Source organism: Rhipicephalus microplus, chromosome X (genome assembly GCF_043290135.1).
Source record: "Rhipicephalus microplus isolate Deutch F79 chromosome X, USDA_Rmic, whole genome shotgun sequence".
Lineage (NCBI taxonomy): Eukaryota > Metazoa > Arthropoda > Arachnida > Ixodida > Ixodidae > Rhipicephalus > Rhipicephalus microplus.
Window position 1 is genome coordinate 471970732 of NC_134710.1, and position 14891 is coordinate 471985622.

Below are 14891 nucleotides of genomic sequence, written 5' to 3' on the forward strand. Positions count from 1 at the left end.
TACGTAACTTGGACAAACGGAAAGATGTATTGACGCTACGCTTCTTTTCAAAAGATTGAGAACCCTTGAAAGCTTGCTTAACATGTTGCATAGTGCTAATGCGATGAAAAAAAAAAATACTTTTGTAGAAATGCACGCAGTACGGAAAGGATCGTCAACGAAACAAACCCGATGACGCGCGTGCGGGAGAATTACGTTCGCGCACCATCAATAAACTTTGAAGAAAGTGCGCTTCTTGCAAAGATCAAAATGGTAATGTGTAGTGTGGTTTCTTCTTTAATCTTGCATTTGTAGCTCTGACAGTAGCTATGTGATACAGCCATAAGTAAAAAAAAAAGCTGTCAGTTTGCACCTTGTGTTCTTGTGTGTTCTCTTTTATCCCTAATATAAAATAGTAATATCCAAGATAATGCCATCACAAGTTGGCATTCTACATAGCTATTTTTGAGGCTCTTTTATGGGTCTGATTACATTATGGGGGCGGGGGGGGGGGGGGCAAAAATTGTTTTGAACTGCATCGCAATATCTTTTCGGTGGAGGCGAAAGTGCTGTGGGCCCTTGTGCTCAGATTTGGGTGCACGTTAAAGAACCCTAGGTGGTCGAAATTTCCGGAGCTCTCCACTATGGCGTCTCTCATAATCATATGGTGGTTCTGGGATGTTAAACCCCTTATATCATCGTCATCATGCAATGCACCATCTCCAATTCACCAGTTGATATATGCACCATCATGGGCGATAAAGCTTCTTCATGAACTTTCACATGTCGCAAAAAAAAGCACTGATTAGAATTGAAATTACTTTGGTAAAAATTTTGAAAAAAAATTGAATATAGCATTTCTTTTCCTACTCAATTAAGCAGTTTTTTTTTTTCACATGACCGTGCCTTGGAGGGAATATGTCATGCCTACAGAAATTTCCTGCAATTTGACAGTGTTGTGTTTAGTACCAGGTTGCAGTAGGGACGGGACATCAAGTGAAGGAGCAATCTCTTTTAACTATTTGCAACATCTGACACCTACAGGTGGTTATTTTATAGCGTCTTCAGAATGCATCTGAGCCATTGAGCATGCAGTCATCTTCCATGTTGAGTGATTTTTGGCTAGCTGTTTGAAAATGACTGCATTCTTTTTCACTGTCTCTAATGGTGTTTTTCACTGGGAGATTCAGAGCGACCGCCGAAATCCCGGAGCGAGCACTCGGATCGCACGAAGCCACCTCTGCCAGTGAAACACGAGAATGCTCCGTGAGAGGTGCCCCGGAAGTTGATTATGCATACGTCACGCAAACCGGTTCCGGAAACAGTTTCTTTTTCCGCTCTCTTCGTTTCCTTGGCAACTTTGGCCGCCACTGCAGGGCGCGCATTTCGACCACGCAGTTAAAGCTTTGTAGAACACTTTAACGCAGTCGCGAACAGCAGTTGTGTAGCAAGTATGGACGAGCACGCGGAATTGACACCGGCTGTGCGTCGGCTGTTGCTGGGCGTTTTCAGAAACAGCGGCAACGATCTGAACGGTAAGTGCGACGTACTTGACGCTGATAATAAACTCTGCACGGAATGCTAACTTTGATAGCTCCGCATGAAGACTGGTCAGATAATTGTAAAGCATGCGGGTACACGTGGTAACGGCCGCAATCGGCGCTCGCAAAAATACGGCATGTTGTGAGCAGGCTTTTTTTTTTAATCAGAGCAGTTGCTTACCCAACACCTTACAGTCCTACTATTTAGAATATCACAAGCGCCGGAATTTTCGCAGCGCTCACCAAGCTGCTGTATTACCTTTAATAAAAATGCATGGCGATCTCTGTATTCGCGCATGAATACATGCATGAAAAATTTACTAGAGAAGTAACGTTTTCTTGGTGATTCTTGACCTCTACTCTTTTGGTGTTAACCCGCAAATGTCTTTTCTTTTTCTCTATTTGAAGGTGCTACACAGTGTGACGCCACCGACGCTTTGTCACATACACAGGGCGCATTTTTAGGAAATGGTAAATTGGTCTACATGTGTCTCTGTAGAACTAGTTTTGTATACAGTCGTCTATATATGTAGAGGACAATGCCTTGACGAGCAACGTGTAAGGACTACTTGAAGAAAATTGTGTACCTGCTTAAAATTAACACATATTAACATACTACAATGCTTTTCAATTATCAAACACAGATTCTGCAGCGTCTACTGGTGCGTCACCAAGTCGGGCTTGTCAGCCAGGGACTCCTGCACGTGGTAAGCATGCATACACAAACATGCTAGTGGCATTAGGATGAAGATAGGTCCAGCAGATTGCAAACCCTCTCAAAAAAACCACGAATTACGCAAAACCATTTAATGGCTTCTTGCTCACGCTTCTCAATATTGGGTGCTTAAATAATAAAATTGAATTCAACGAATAGTCAGCTGCACGAAGAGGCCCCATATGTATTATGCAGTGTTTTCAAATTTACTCTCTAAGAAAATTATGCTGTGAATAAGTTATGTATAGTAATATTATGAATTTGCATGATTGTCTGTTCTGATATGCAAAGCGATCCCCACAGCACCCAATATTTGCTGTGCCAAAACAGTGTGACAGTACTAATGCTTTACAGTAAGTGTTCTATGGCTCAGAGAGCATATAGCTTCGTGCCCTGTATCAAAAAAGTCTATTAATGCCAGTTTATATGTATTTTATGTGTGTATAATGCATATTTCAGCTGCAGGGTGTGAGTGGACGAGTGGCGAGACGAAGCTGCTGCTGGACCTCTACGCCTCATATTTCCCTCAAGTTGGCCCTCTGAAAAAATTTCGCAACAAAAAGGCCATGTTTGAAAAAATTGCAACAGACATTAATAATAAACTGGGTGTAATGAGAACTGGTGAGCAGTGCTGCTCTCGGTACAAAACCGTACTGAAAAGAAAAAATGTGGCAGCTGGGAAAAATAATACGTCTGGCTGTTCCCCACAAGAAGTCCCCTACGAGGCCGAGCTTGAAAAAATCAAGTGGCTGGACGACAGCTTGGAACCAGAAGTGGTACGCGACGCAAGTGGAGTGGTATCAAAAAAGACATGTCCACAGTCATCCACCGAGTCTGTTCCACTTGCTGGTTCAAGCTCGTCAACGTCACACTCTCCATCCAGCTCCGTTGGGCAGGACGACACTCCTGATTCAAAAAGAAAACGCCCGAATTCAGCACGCGAGCTCCACCTGCAAACCTTCTTTGAAAAAATGAAGGAGTTAGATGAACGGCGAGCAGAGCGAAAGGCTGAAAGAGACAGCAAGAGGGAAGAGCGACGACTTGCTAAAACACAGCGACGAGAAGAAATGCACAAAGAAAAGATGAATCTTCTCCGTGAAATTTTCAACTTGAAGAAAAATGAATAAAATGTGAAAAGCATGTTTATTGTAAGCATTGTACACATGTGCACGTTGGCAGGCGCATTGATAACAGATTGACAATGTTTGTTGTTGAGGTGAAATAAGGGTTCCAGGGCCCTTTTACAAGACAAAGTTGCAATGATCATTATAATTTCACGCCGTTTTGATGGTAAGAAAAGCTGAACAAAGACTAAGAAATGCAGAACGTTTGTCCATGCAAATTTTCATCAGGCAAATAAAATGTTAATGCACAAGCAATAACCAAATTGCATGACAAAGAAGCCATTTCTCACAGCAGCAGTCACCATGCCTAAAGGACCCCTGACAAATTTTTGTTTTGACTTGAATGCTTTAATTAAGAGCATTGTGTCCGGTAGTCCCCAAACTTTGATCATAAATATTGCAATGTACTGTGTAATTAATGCAAGAATGGCTCCTTGTGACTAATTTTGGCATCACTGTAAAACTACTACTGGAATCACGAAAAATTACACAGCGAACAATCTCAGGAGTCATAAGACTATGTAGACTCGGGCTTTTGTGACGTTCAGAGCGCACTTTTTGAATTTGGGCACCATGCGTGGGAAACAATGAGTCGGGATGGGTGTTCATTACGAATATTCCTCGAAGCGACAGGTTTAACTGACAAGCATAGTGCCCCAACTGCAAGACAAACAACACAAACATTTCAAGCTCGTAATTTTGGTGACATTGTTCCATTAACACAAATGCTCCTCAGTGTAGCCTGCACTAGCTTGGACTTATGCCAATGTCACTACATGTTTCTCAGAATGTTTGTGGTGGCTGACGAGAGCTGGAGCCCAGCTATGTTTGGCCGGTTGACTTTGTCACTTTCTCGTGTCTCACCAGCACGAAGAGTGCAGTTACTATCAATATCACCAGCTATCTTCAGCTGCAGTAGCCATACCGACCAACACGCTGCGGCGTTAGCACTAGTCAGCAATAAGCATGCTGATGGCTTCGCATAGGAAACAATTACACTGATCCAGTCAGATTCCTGCAAACATCTTGGGTTGACTCACGCTATGTGGAAGCTGCTACGTGTCACAAAGCTAAGAAACAAAAAAATCAGGCTGCGCCCTAGCAAGATGAGTCACTACAACACAGTGCGGCATGCATTTTAGCTGGTTAGTACAGTGTTTCCTGTAGAAAACAGTGCTAAAGGATGGGACAAAGCAGGGACACAACCATGGCAGAGACACAACCATGGCACTGACTAACAGCCAAATGTGTCTTATTCTTCCAGTCTAGGTATATACACTCCACCACTAATCTGAAGGGTGAGAAAAAGCAAAAAAAAGACACACACAAATGTTGGCTGACTCAGGAGGAAAGAAATGCTCAATAAGACAGGAGAGGTAACTCCTTCAGAGAGAGGGAAATATAAGGGAAACTGATGCATGTTTCGCCGCCGTTGTAAATGATACGCTTCAGAAATGAGGGGCATGCATTTATCATGATTCTATTTTTTTTTGTTTCCTTGAGATTGTGGTAAAGTATATATACGCGGATTAGAAGAATAAAACGAATTTGCTTGTTAGTCAGCGCCGTAGTTTGTGTCCTTGCTTCGTCCCGTCTTTTAGTGTTATTTTCTGCTAGAAATCTCTACAACACGAAACAAAATTTACAACACCTTAACGTTTCTTGTTTTGTGTACACGTAGGCAGTCCTAACTTTAAATCAAATGCGCATCGCTTGCATTAAGCGCTCACGCTTCTCCTCGCCTTGGCGACGCAGTGCATCTTCAGTTGATGCAAGCGGGCCATTGTTGGGGGGAACATCATCCGGTTGTGCCTCCCATTCCCACGGTGCATGTTCATCATCGATGTACGGCGGCACATCCACATCACCACAATTAATGCACATATTGTGCAAAACACAACAAGCTATAATGAACTTGTTCATTTTGTCTACAAACAGAAAGTCCAGGTGCAGCAGCTGGCGGAACCTGGCCTTGAGGTCTCCAAAGGCATTCTCAATCTTCACTCTCGTTGCCGAAAAGTGATAATTGAAGGCGCGCTGCCTCGCGTCAAGGTGACCATAATTCCTGAATGGGGTTATGAGGTAATCTCGAAGCGGGTAGGCAGCGTCCCCGAGAACGTGGTACTTCCCGGAACAGCACACATGCGGCAACTTTGAAGAAAGCCTCGATGTCCTGAAGATTCTCGAATCGTGAATCTTGCTGGGGTGTCCAGTAGTCACATCGAGAAACTTCTTTTTGTGATCACACAGAGCTTGCAGTGTCAGTGACGGATAACTGTGCCTGTTCACATAGGTTGAACGCACTTTTTTTGCAGGGCAGCGGATGCTTATGTAGGATCCGTCAATGCAACCGATCGTGTTGGGCACTCCTGACACCTGTGACAGTGAGAGAAAAAGAACACACCTGTAGTGAACTTCTTGAAGTAAATAATCTTAACACTTGATGCAGTAGTTTTGTTGGTCTTAGCGGAGTTAACTTTAGGTGACACAAGTCTTTTACATGCCAGAACTATGGAATCATTGTACGGAACACCACAGCAAAAGGCATTAGAAATTTTAAGTGCCAGGGGTCCCTTTCAGGGTGTCTACCAATTTCATATTTCTAAATTCCTTGAATTTCCCAGGTTTTCCATCATGATTCAAAGCAAATTCCATGACTGCCACGTTTGCATGGAAAACACTGTACACTGCAAACAAACCCGAGTAGAAAAAAAAAACCGGGCGCTCTATAAAGGTAAACATAATTACCAGACGCACTCAAAATGTTCTCAGGGCATGCGACAATTGTGAAAAAACATGTAAATCTGGCCAAAATAAAACCCCTGAGCTAGGCAGTGAGCAAGTCAGCTGTTTGATGTTCCGAAGAACCAGGAAGAAAACACACAAGTTAAGAGTAACCGCAGATGAAGTTTGAAGGTGTCTGCGATCGTTTGACATCGCAGTCAAAGCTGCTGAGAAACTTAGAAGTGGTGCCATTTGGTGGCATTCGTGTAAAATGAAAACACAGGAGCCTGGCCGGTTCTGCCACTGGAGTAAAATCTATTTTACTATAATGGCTGTAGCCCACGCCGGTTAGGATGTGGATTGGATTTAATTAGATCGACCTGAACTACTGTATTTACTGACTCACCTATTTATATGTAGATTAGATTAGAACTGATTCGACCTAGATTGATGTATTTACTATTGATTTGCGCCGCCGCCTAATTTGCACACCTCTAAAGTATACTTTTCAACAAAAAAAGTAAATAACTACTACTCGCATATTCTATGTATCTTGCCTTGACAACGAGTAACGACAACGTTGCAAGAACATAGCCATACTGCAAAATGTTTTTTTTTTTTACGACAAGCACATGCATTTATCTGGGCTGTCATACTTGAAGTGAAATGAAAGCTGGGGTCAACGTTTAAAGTGCTGACATTTGAATATGTGGTGGTGAGAATGAATTTGTCAAGGTGGAACAGTTTCCTTGATTCTATAGATGAATCATGAATGTCCGCATGTTACCTTGATTTACGTACTCTGCTGTAGACGTGACACTGAAAAATAATTGCAGATTTATTTACACAATCTCACAAAACTGAAATGAAAAATTTAGCTGAAGTTACCCAAGTTCTACCCTTGAAACACGAGCTACCAGCATAAGTGTGTAGCTGAAGACGTTTGGTGTTGCACCACCAATAATAATAATAATAATAATAATAATAATAATAATAATAATAATAATATTATTATTATTATTATTATTATTATTATTATTATTATTATTATTATTAAAAGACATGAGTAGCCCAGCAAGCTTCAGCTGATAGCAGTTCTAGCCTAGAAAAACCAGACGGCCTTCAAGCCGGGCCGAAATCGTGGCATAGACAAAACATGCATAAATCTACAGACGTGAGTCAGATATGCCGTGTGATATGTAGAAGCAACAGGCACCAAAAGAGTGGATATACCAACATGGATGTTAAAGAATGCTTTAGCCAATGTGAAGGACAAGTTGCCGAGCAGAAATTTCCTTAGTCTAGTTTATGCCATAGGCTGACATAATTGTGACCAGTACATCGGTGAAACTGGTAAAAGTTAAACAACACAAATATGATACCACAAAACGAGGCGTGGCCTCGACTGCCCTCCCTGAACACACGGAATCACAGACCACCAAATAGACTTGTAAAACTCTCGAATCCAGATACAGACAACTGTACATACGCTGCACAGGAGTGATGGGAGGCTTCTGACAATGTACTCTCTCTGCTTACGTCACATATTTAGGCGTACTGAAGTACACTGTGCCTTTTTCATGACTTTTAAACAAGGCTCTCTCCCATATGAGGTACTGAAATGTCAGTAAACTTTGTGTTCTATGGGTCCCTTTCGCGTTTACACTCAGAAGCAAGAGTTATGCACTGTCCTTTTTTTTTTTCACACACCTTCCAGCAGCCCACTGTAGTTGCAGCTGAGAGACTTTTTAAGCTTTGATGAATGGCGATGCTTATTTTTGTGACGGTCCCACAGAACTGCTGTCAGTTTTCATGACCTGGCCTGGTTTTTTTGAAATTCCCTGACTTTTCCACGTTGGCAGACACCCTGCTTTTATGTGCACTGTAAATGAACAATACATGTTTCTCTAGCATTTCCCATTTGATAGTGAGACTGCTTGACAATAACCCCATCTTTCAAGCGCAACTTAGTACCACATCCCCTGTGCCCCAACGGCAGCTTAACCTGCTACAATCAATGTATTATGTGACTATTCTCTAAAGTAAGCTTCAATTAGACAACTCATTTGTTGTGTTTGCCATGGAACAGTGAAATACCTAAAATTCTTACTTGTTCGAAGTCCGCTGACAGCTGATCAAGATCTCCTGGAAATGATATTACCTCTTCGGCTATATCAAGGAAATATTCGAGCGTGCGCTCCACGACTCTAAATGCTGTCGCAGTTGCCATGCCAAAGCGTCCAGCAACGTCCCTCAGGCACGCCTTGTTTGCAGCAAACCTGACACAGCAAACACACATTATGGAAGAAAGTGATCAAGTAAAGCCTGCTTTGTGAAATAAAGGCATGAAATATTTGCATCAAAATTAGCAGCCGTAAGAAAAGTAGAAGCTCTTAACACTGTTCTCTCTGGCTGTGCAGTTGCAAGCGGTCATATTTCATTGGTTTCCATTGCATCACACTTAGCAACTTTCAAGGACAAAAAGCACAAGCGGCGTAGCCACGGGAAGGCTACTAGGGAGATTTAACGCCGCCGAAATTGTTAAATTTCACATGTGTATATTCTCTACACACGCGCACATAAACACACGAACAAAAATTTATAATGGTTGGACTCCCCGTCAAAATTCTGCGCACGCAACGAAAAAACGTACTTCTACGCCGAAGCACTTGAAAGCATTAAGATTATACACACTGGTAGGCATGACTTTTAAAACAGCGTGCAGACTTACCACAGAAAGACCAGAATGTGCTCTTCCGCGGTTTTCGAGGGGGACCCACCACGATCACTGCATGGGTAGTGACGCGAGCCTTCAAAACCACGGATCAACGTTTCCGCGACACGCCTCGACACCCTGAAGTCTTGACGGAACTGCAGAGAAGGAAATGATAAAAAGATGAAATTAGGTTCATGTAGTATTATGAAAAGAGGGAGCTCCGCGCTTACCTGCTCGTCTGTGTACAGCCGCGCAACGTTCTCGATGAACCCCAAAATTTTGGGACGTTCGCGGTGGGACTCCGAAAAAGTTTCCCGAAAGAAGGCTTCGCATAGCGCTTGTCTTTCCTCGAAGTCTTCGTCGTCTGAGCTGGACGAGCTGCTGCTTGAAGTGCTTTCGTCGCTAGACAGAAGTTCCGCCAAGGCAGCGAACGCAGCCATTTTGCAAAACTCAGCAACGTACAACGACGGAAGTGACGTATGCTGCTCGTCGTGTTTCCGCCCGAATCTGCGACTTGTCGGCGGAGCAGTGCGAGCAATCCGCCTCGGAGCGAGCTGCTCTGAAACTACCAGTGAAAAGCGCGGATCCACTCTGAATCTACCAGTGAAATGCGGTTTCGTCGCCACGGAGCAAAAAAACCTGCTCCGAATCTACCAGTGAAAAACAGCATAAGTTGTGCCGTGCACAGTCCATACACATTCGAAACGTGGACAGGGTGCCTCATTTAATGGGAGAGTTCCTTAATGGGAAGCACATAATTCGTTGCCACGTGAAGGCCTGCACCGATCCACGCACGCCCACCACTCATTATAGTGTTATGCCAGTTGTACCCAGTTACCTGCAGTGATCGGCCTCTTTTGGTTTACTATAGAATTCTTATACAGAGCTGTGACATATTGTTTATTAGGTGTTATGAACATGCCAGCCTTTATATTAAGTGCCACTGTATTTCTGATGGGGGGGGGGGGGGGGGCGAGTATGCAGTTTGGCCTTGGCAGAGCATTGGTGCGTCGAGAACGGCAACTTGTTTCTGGCAAAATGAGATGCACCACGTACACTCTAGGTTGACACAAGAAAGTGCTTCTTATGCTTGTCCATGCACATTCACTCATCATAAAAGCCACATTGCTATTTGTGCTGTGGCAGCACTTTGTCACAACACCCATTTTTCTAACATCAATTCTCGGCAAGAAAAGAAATCGCAGTGTGTATATAAGGAAATAAATTTTGTTTCTATTATTTGCGGTGTTTCTGATATCACTGCTTACAAGATACACAGAACCCTATTTCATATCACAGTTCAGAGAACATTTCTTTTGCCATATTTTGTAGAGCAATGGAGGCTGCAACTAATTTGTTGCAGTTTTATTGATATATTGCAGTATGCTGGAGACTTGATTGTCTTTGATTTTCGATGCATGTAAAAAAAAAAACCTTTCATGGTCTCCTTCAAGAATTTACTAAGGGATGCGTAAGCATGCTGTTCTACTGTCCAAAATTAAATAGCCACAGCTTTCCCTGAGCAGGGTGTGCACAGGTCCTTGAAATCCTTGAAGACCCCTGAATTTGAAAAAGACATTTTCAAGGCCCTTGAAGGTCCTGGCATTTTTTGCAGTCCTCGCAAATCTTTGAATTTCCTAAGCAGTGCACTCCCATATCAACTTCGCGACTTCCTAAATGTGGTAGATCGGCATGTCAACCTGTCAACCTCCAGATTTCCAAAGTATCAATACGGTGTGGGCACACATGGTCCCATTTTGCAAAAATGCATGTGAAAAAACAAGATTGTTTCGTGGCGAGGGCGAAGTAGTGAATTTGACAGCAAGAAATTAGAATATCACTCAAAGAAGGGCAAGCAACTTGATGCATGCAACGCACTGCTCGAGCACAAAGGATGCACAAAAAGAACGTGCACAGGACAAGTGCTAATGAACAACGGTCGCAGCTTGACACTTGAAGCGTGCTGCTTAAACATCAAGGCCGATAATAGAAAAGTACACAAGTGTATCCACAGGATGAGTGCAAAATAGTTAGTTTTTGGTGTTTGAGGGGCATGTTGCCAAAAAGTGTCAACTGTGCTCAAGCCAACACTCTTATGGGGTAGTCCCACAAGTTTCAAAGCTATAGCAAGCGTGTGGCTTCTCTCTATGCAAGGATACTCCACACGAATGGTCGGAGTCGGAAAACATTTAGAATAGCCCTGTAAGAAGGGCCACAAAAGTTGTAGTGACGTCACTCCGGATTTGTAGTGAGGGGAGTGACTTTCGGACTTCCGCCACATACGTACGGGCAAAGCATCAGGGTTGCTGCATTTTATTTGCAGAGGCTTGTGTGTGGCACATATGTTCAAGAGCAGGCGATGCTCAAAATGACGCCTGTCCAAGTTTCGTGTGATCACATGACTAAGTCGCTTGCACTGCTACGTCCCTGCCGAACATGCCCACAAACCGAAACTGAAAAGGGTCCGCATCAATAAGGCGCATTATATTATTTAGAGAGAATAAATGAGTCTTCGTGCGTCCATCCTAAGAAAGGCTTTCAGCAAGGAACGTGCAAGCCACAAATATTATGGCACAACCCCTTTAGGGCCTGACCACACATATGCGTTGAAGCCCATCAGCGCGTAACTAATGGTGGTGGTAGTAGTTAGAAGAGGAAGAAAGCACCTAATTTCTGCAGCCCGGTCGGGAGTATGGCGCAGTGTCTAAGAGCCGCGGTGGAAGACGAGGCACAGCACCATCTCCCTACATAAAGCGAGGGAAAGGTTGCAGCACGTGCCACGTCAAAAAGCCACGCGCTGAAATGCTAGCGTGGGGCCAGGCACACGTTGCGGAAGCCACCACGCTTTTTGTGCGACTTCGGTGAGGCGAAGGAAAAATGATTTCGTGCTACTGATGTGCCACTGACTTCGAAATGACAGATCATTGTGTACAGCATTAATTATCATCTTAGCAACCGCACAAAAACAGGCGTATTAAACACGTTGTGCGCACTGTGGTGACATCGAAATGTTCTCTCACTTGCACAGAACGCCAGCACCACACCCATGCGAGGTAACTTCTCAAATGCTCAGTTCAAGTACCATGAGCACGTACAAAGAAATAAGGTCCAGCACACGCTGACAAGGGACTGAACGGACCAAAGTCGTCACTTGGCATCGGTCATGCTTTCGATGTTGCGAAAAGGGGAAAAAACAAGCGAGTTGCGTGTTTTTTGCACGTGTGGTGCGTGAACCTGCAAAGTGGTGAACCCGCGGCTAGCTTGCTTGGCAGATGACGTCAATGAAGTGCATACATCCTCTACATCTATTTATCTGAAATGACATTATGCTGTATGTTTTGAATCTGTTTGTTGAATTTAACAGTGCTCATAGTGCAGTAATATTTCAACCTTTGTTGTAAGACTTCATTATTATAAGTTGCGAGTTTTTTTTACTGTTCAGTACTTGCAGAGAGATTCAGACTAATCATTATTAACATCCTTAACATATACATTTATTTATCTTTATACAAGCGAAATAACATGACAATGTACGATCCGCACGGATGCTAGTTCATCGCCATTTAGGAAGTCAGCTCACTCGTCGCACACGCAAAAAACTTGCTGCACGCGGTGTGTCTGAGATCCACATGGTAACTTGAATGTCTAGAAACCTGGGGAACACCTCTTGGAAGCCAATGGCCAGGCAACGAGTTAGCACGTACGCAGAGAACTTCAATATGGCGCAGCGATGGCATTGCCCCCTTGCGAGTCAAGACTCGGTGCAAACCCCCTCAAATGGAAAAACCTCAACCGCTTTTGTAAATTTAATTGTGTTGTGATCTTGAGAAGTTAAGATATTTCTTTAATTGTGATATCCATTTCTTTATTGTAAGTGCAATAAAATTTGTCCTCAAAATGTTTCAGTGAAAAAATTTCAGCTTTGCATGCCGCTTTGAGCCAATGACAAAGGTGCAACAGGACCTGGAAAGTCCTTGAATACTTGAATTTTCGCTTTGGAAACCTGTTCTAAATCTGCGGGAGCTTTGTTTTTGGGTGGCTTTGTTTTGGGGAGGAGGTGCGGTTTGAATACTTGGCCCTGTCAAAAAATTTATTTTGCACTTTAAATGAATTTTATTGTAGTGTCGATTGGTTATGTAATGAATGGAAACGGTTTTCTTGTTGAGTAGGCATAGTGATGCAAGCACATTTAAAATTGATGCTACTGTAGTGGGAGTGTAACAATTATGACACAGTGACACAATAGCTGCACAAAGTCTGTGAAAGTGTGCCAAGATGTGAAGCCTTCTACATATCCTGCAACATTTTGATAAAAATCTTGTTATTGTGCTGAGTGTGCTTTAATGATGTTATTATTACAATCTTTCGAAGGCAGAAAAGGGACATTCTATTTGTTGGCACTGTAATTTCGAGTCATTCATGGGAGTAGACAGGCGAGTCTTGCCTAGTTCAAAGATGCCAACCTGCCCATATGGCATAATAAAGGTTCAAGGCCTACTGTATAATTACATTATTAAGTTAAGTTGTATAACTAATATCCAACAGTTGTGGATGGAGTTAAAATAAAAGTAATTGGTGCTAGTATGAGTCAGAGTCTTTCGTAGGAGCACGATATTACTTGACTGATTGCTCTAATTACAGTGAGCGGTATACATATGTATAGCAAACCATTTTATTTCAGTTGGGTTGCTTTAAACAAATTGAAGGGCTGCTCTCTTAACTTGCAGAAGATTTCATGCAGGACGTTTAAGTGCTAATGTCATGCAATGGAGAGACTTTAAAAGATTCCAGCTGCTGCAGTGGACTGTGGTATTTTGCTGAGGACGCCTGCTTTACCAGTATTGTGATATATTTTTTTAGGGCTTTGCAACCTTAGCAATAGTATGTATAATGCTTATCAAAAGTAAATACGTACGATACTTTCACTGAAAATTTTGTGGAGCATAGATGTGATACAGGGCAAAAACAGCCAGCTAGAAAACCTATGTTGTTGTTAACCACTCATAAAGCTTAACAGCAGGGGCTTTTTCACACCACAAAGGTTTAGGTTCTACAGTTCCCAACCAGATTAAAAAATAAAATCCGCGTGGTGATGGAACTGCATTAAGAGGCCAGGGGTGCGGCCTCACCGGTGACCCCTGCTGGTAATGCACTCCCTCACCAGAGAAGGATTGGCCACCCTGGTGCAGCGTCTGGCCGCTACCTCCCACATGCATACGTCAATTAACTCGCGGCCTTCAGTCCCCAGCAGCTGCGAAGCAACTGACTATGGCGGCGGTCAGATCTGTAACGCAGCAGAGGGTGCTAAGAATCTCTGGATCTGGACAGGCCGCCATCGGAACCTGAACTTGGCATTATTTTACGCTAGAACCTTATCTAGTGAGGCAAGTCTAGCTGTACTATTCGAGGAGTTAGAAGGCATTAAATGGAATGTAATAGGGCTCAGTGAGGTTAGGAGTACAGATAAGGCCTATACAGTGCTACAGAACGGGCACGTCCTTTGCTATCTGAACTTGGCTTATAGAAGAGAATTGGGAGTGGGGTTCCTTATCCACAGAAACATAGCTGGCAACATAGAGGAATACCATAGCATTAATGAAAGGCTGGTAGGTATCGTAATTAAACTCAATAAGAGATAAAATATGAAGGTGGTACAGGCTTATGTGCCTATGTCCAGCCATGATGACTCATCAGTTGAAAGCTTCTATGAAGACGTGAAATCGGCAATGAGTAAGCTAAAAACACAGTATACTATACTGATGGGAGACTTCAATGCAAAAGTAAGGAAGAAACAGGCTGGAGACCAGGCAGTAGGAGATTATGGCATCGGTACTAGCAGAGTCCTTCGATGCTTTATGGTCACGAAACTCCACCCAAAGGTTGATATAGGGACAAAATCTCCCGCTAGCGGCGCCGCCAGTCGTAAGGGGGCCACAAGCCACCGCCAGTGCTGGGATTATATGCACACAATTACCGACGTTTCGACTTGATTATGTGCGTGCTGTTCTTCCTGTTACCTTTTATTAAATGTCACTGAATGCAGCAATGCAATCAGATCAGTATAAACGTGATCCAGTGTCAACGACGAATGA

General features: G+C 43.2%; 3 protein-coding genes across 11 annotated transcripts in view; 2 read left to right on the top strand and 1 right to left on the bottom strand.

Annotated features, from left to right (window-relative positions):
* The window catches only part of Ctl2 (Choline transporter-like 2), a 380476-nt gene that overhangs the window by 55423 nt on the left and 310162 nt on the right, over window positions 1-14891 (top strand). The gene's annotated exons all lie outside the window — the stretch shown is intronic.
* LOC119185075 (uncharacterized) lies at window positions 547-3375 on the top strand. Its single transcript, XM_037434205.2, has 4 exons — window positions 547-1514; window positions 1929-1991; window positions 2165-2227; window positions 2695-3375. The coding sequence occupies exons 1-4, from the start codon at window positions 1433-1435 to the stop codon at window positions 3360-3362; spliced, it is 876 nt and encodes a 291-aa protein (XP_037290102.1). The 5' UTR covers window positions 547-1432; the 3' UTR covers window positions 3363-3375.
* LOC119160811 (putative nuclease HARBI1) lies at window positions 3360-9466 on the bottom strand. Of its 2 annotated transcripts, XM_037413060.2 has the most exons (4): window positions 9030-9466; window positions 8815-8954; window positions 8194-8362; window positions 3360-5735 (listed from the first exon to the last, which is right to left on the bottom strand). In XM_037413060.2, exons 1-4 carry the CDS (start codon window positions 9237-9239, stop codon window positions 5058-5060), a joined length of 1197 nt encoding a protein of 398 aa, XP_037268957.1. In that variant the 5' UTR covers window positions 9240-9466; the 3' UTR covers window positions 3360-5057. The 2 variants fall into 2 exon arrangements, with proteins under 2 accessions (XP_037268957.1, XP_037268956.1); XM_037413059.2 differs by having other exon boundaries at window positions 8815-9466.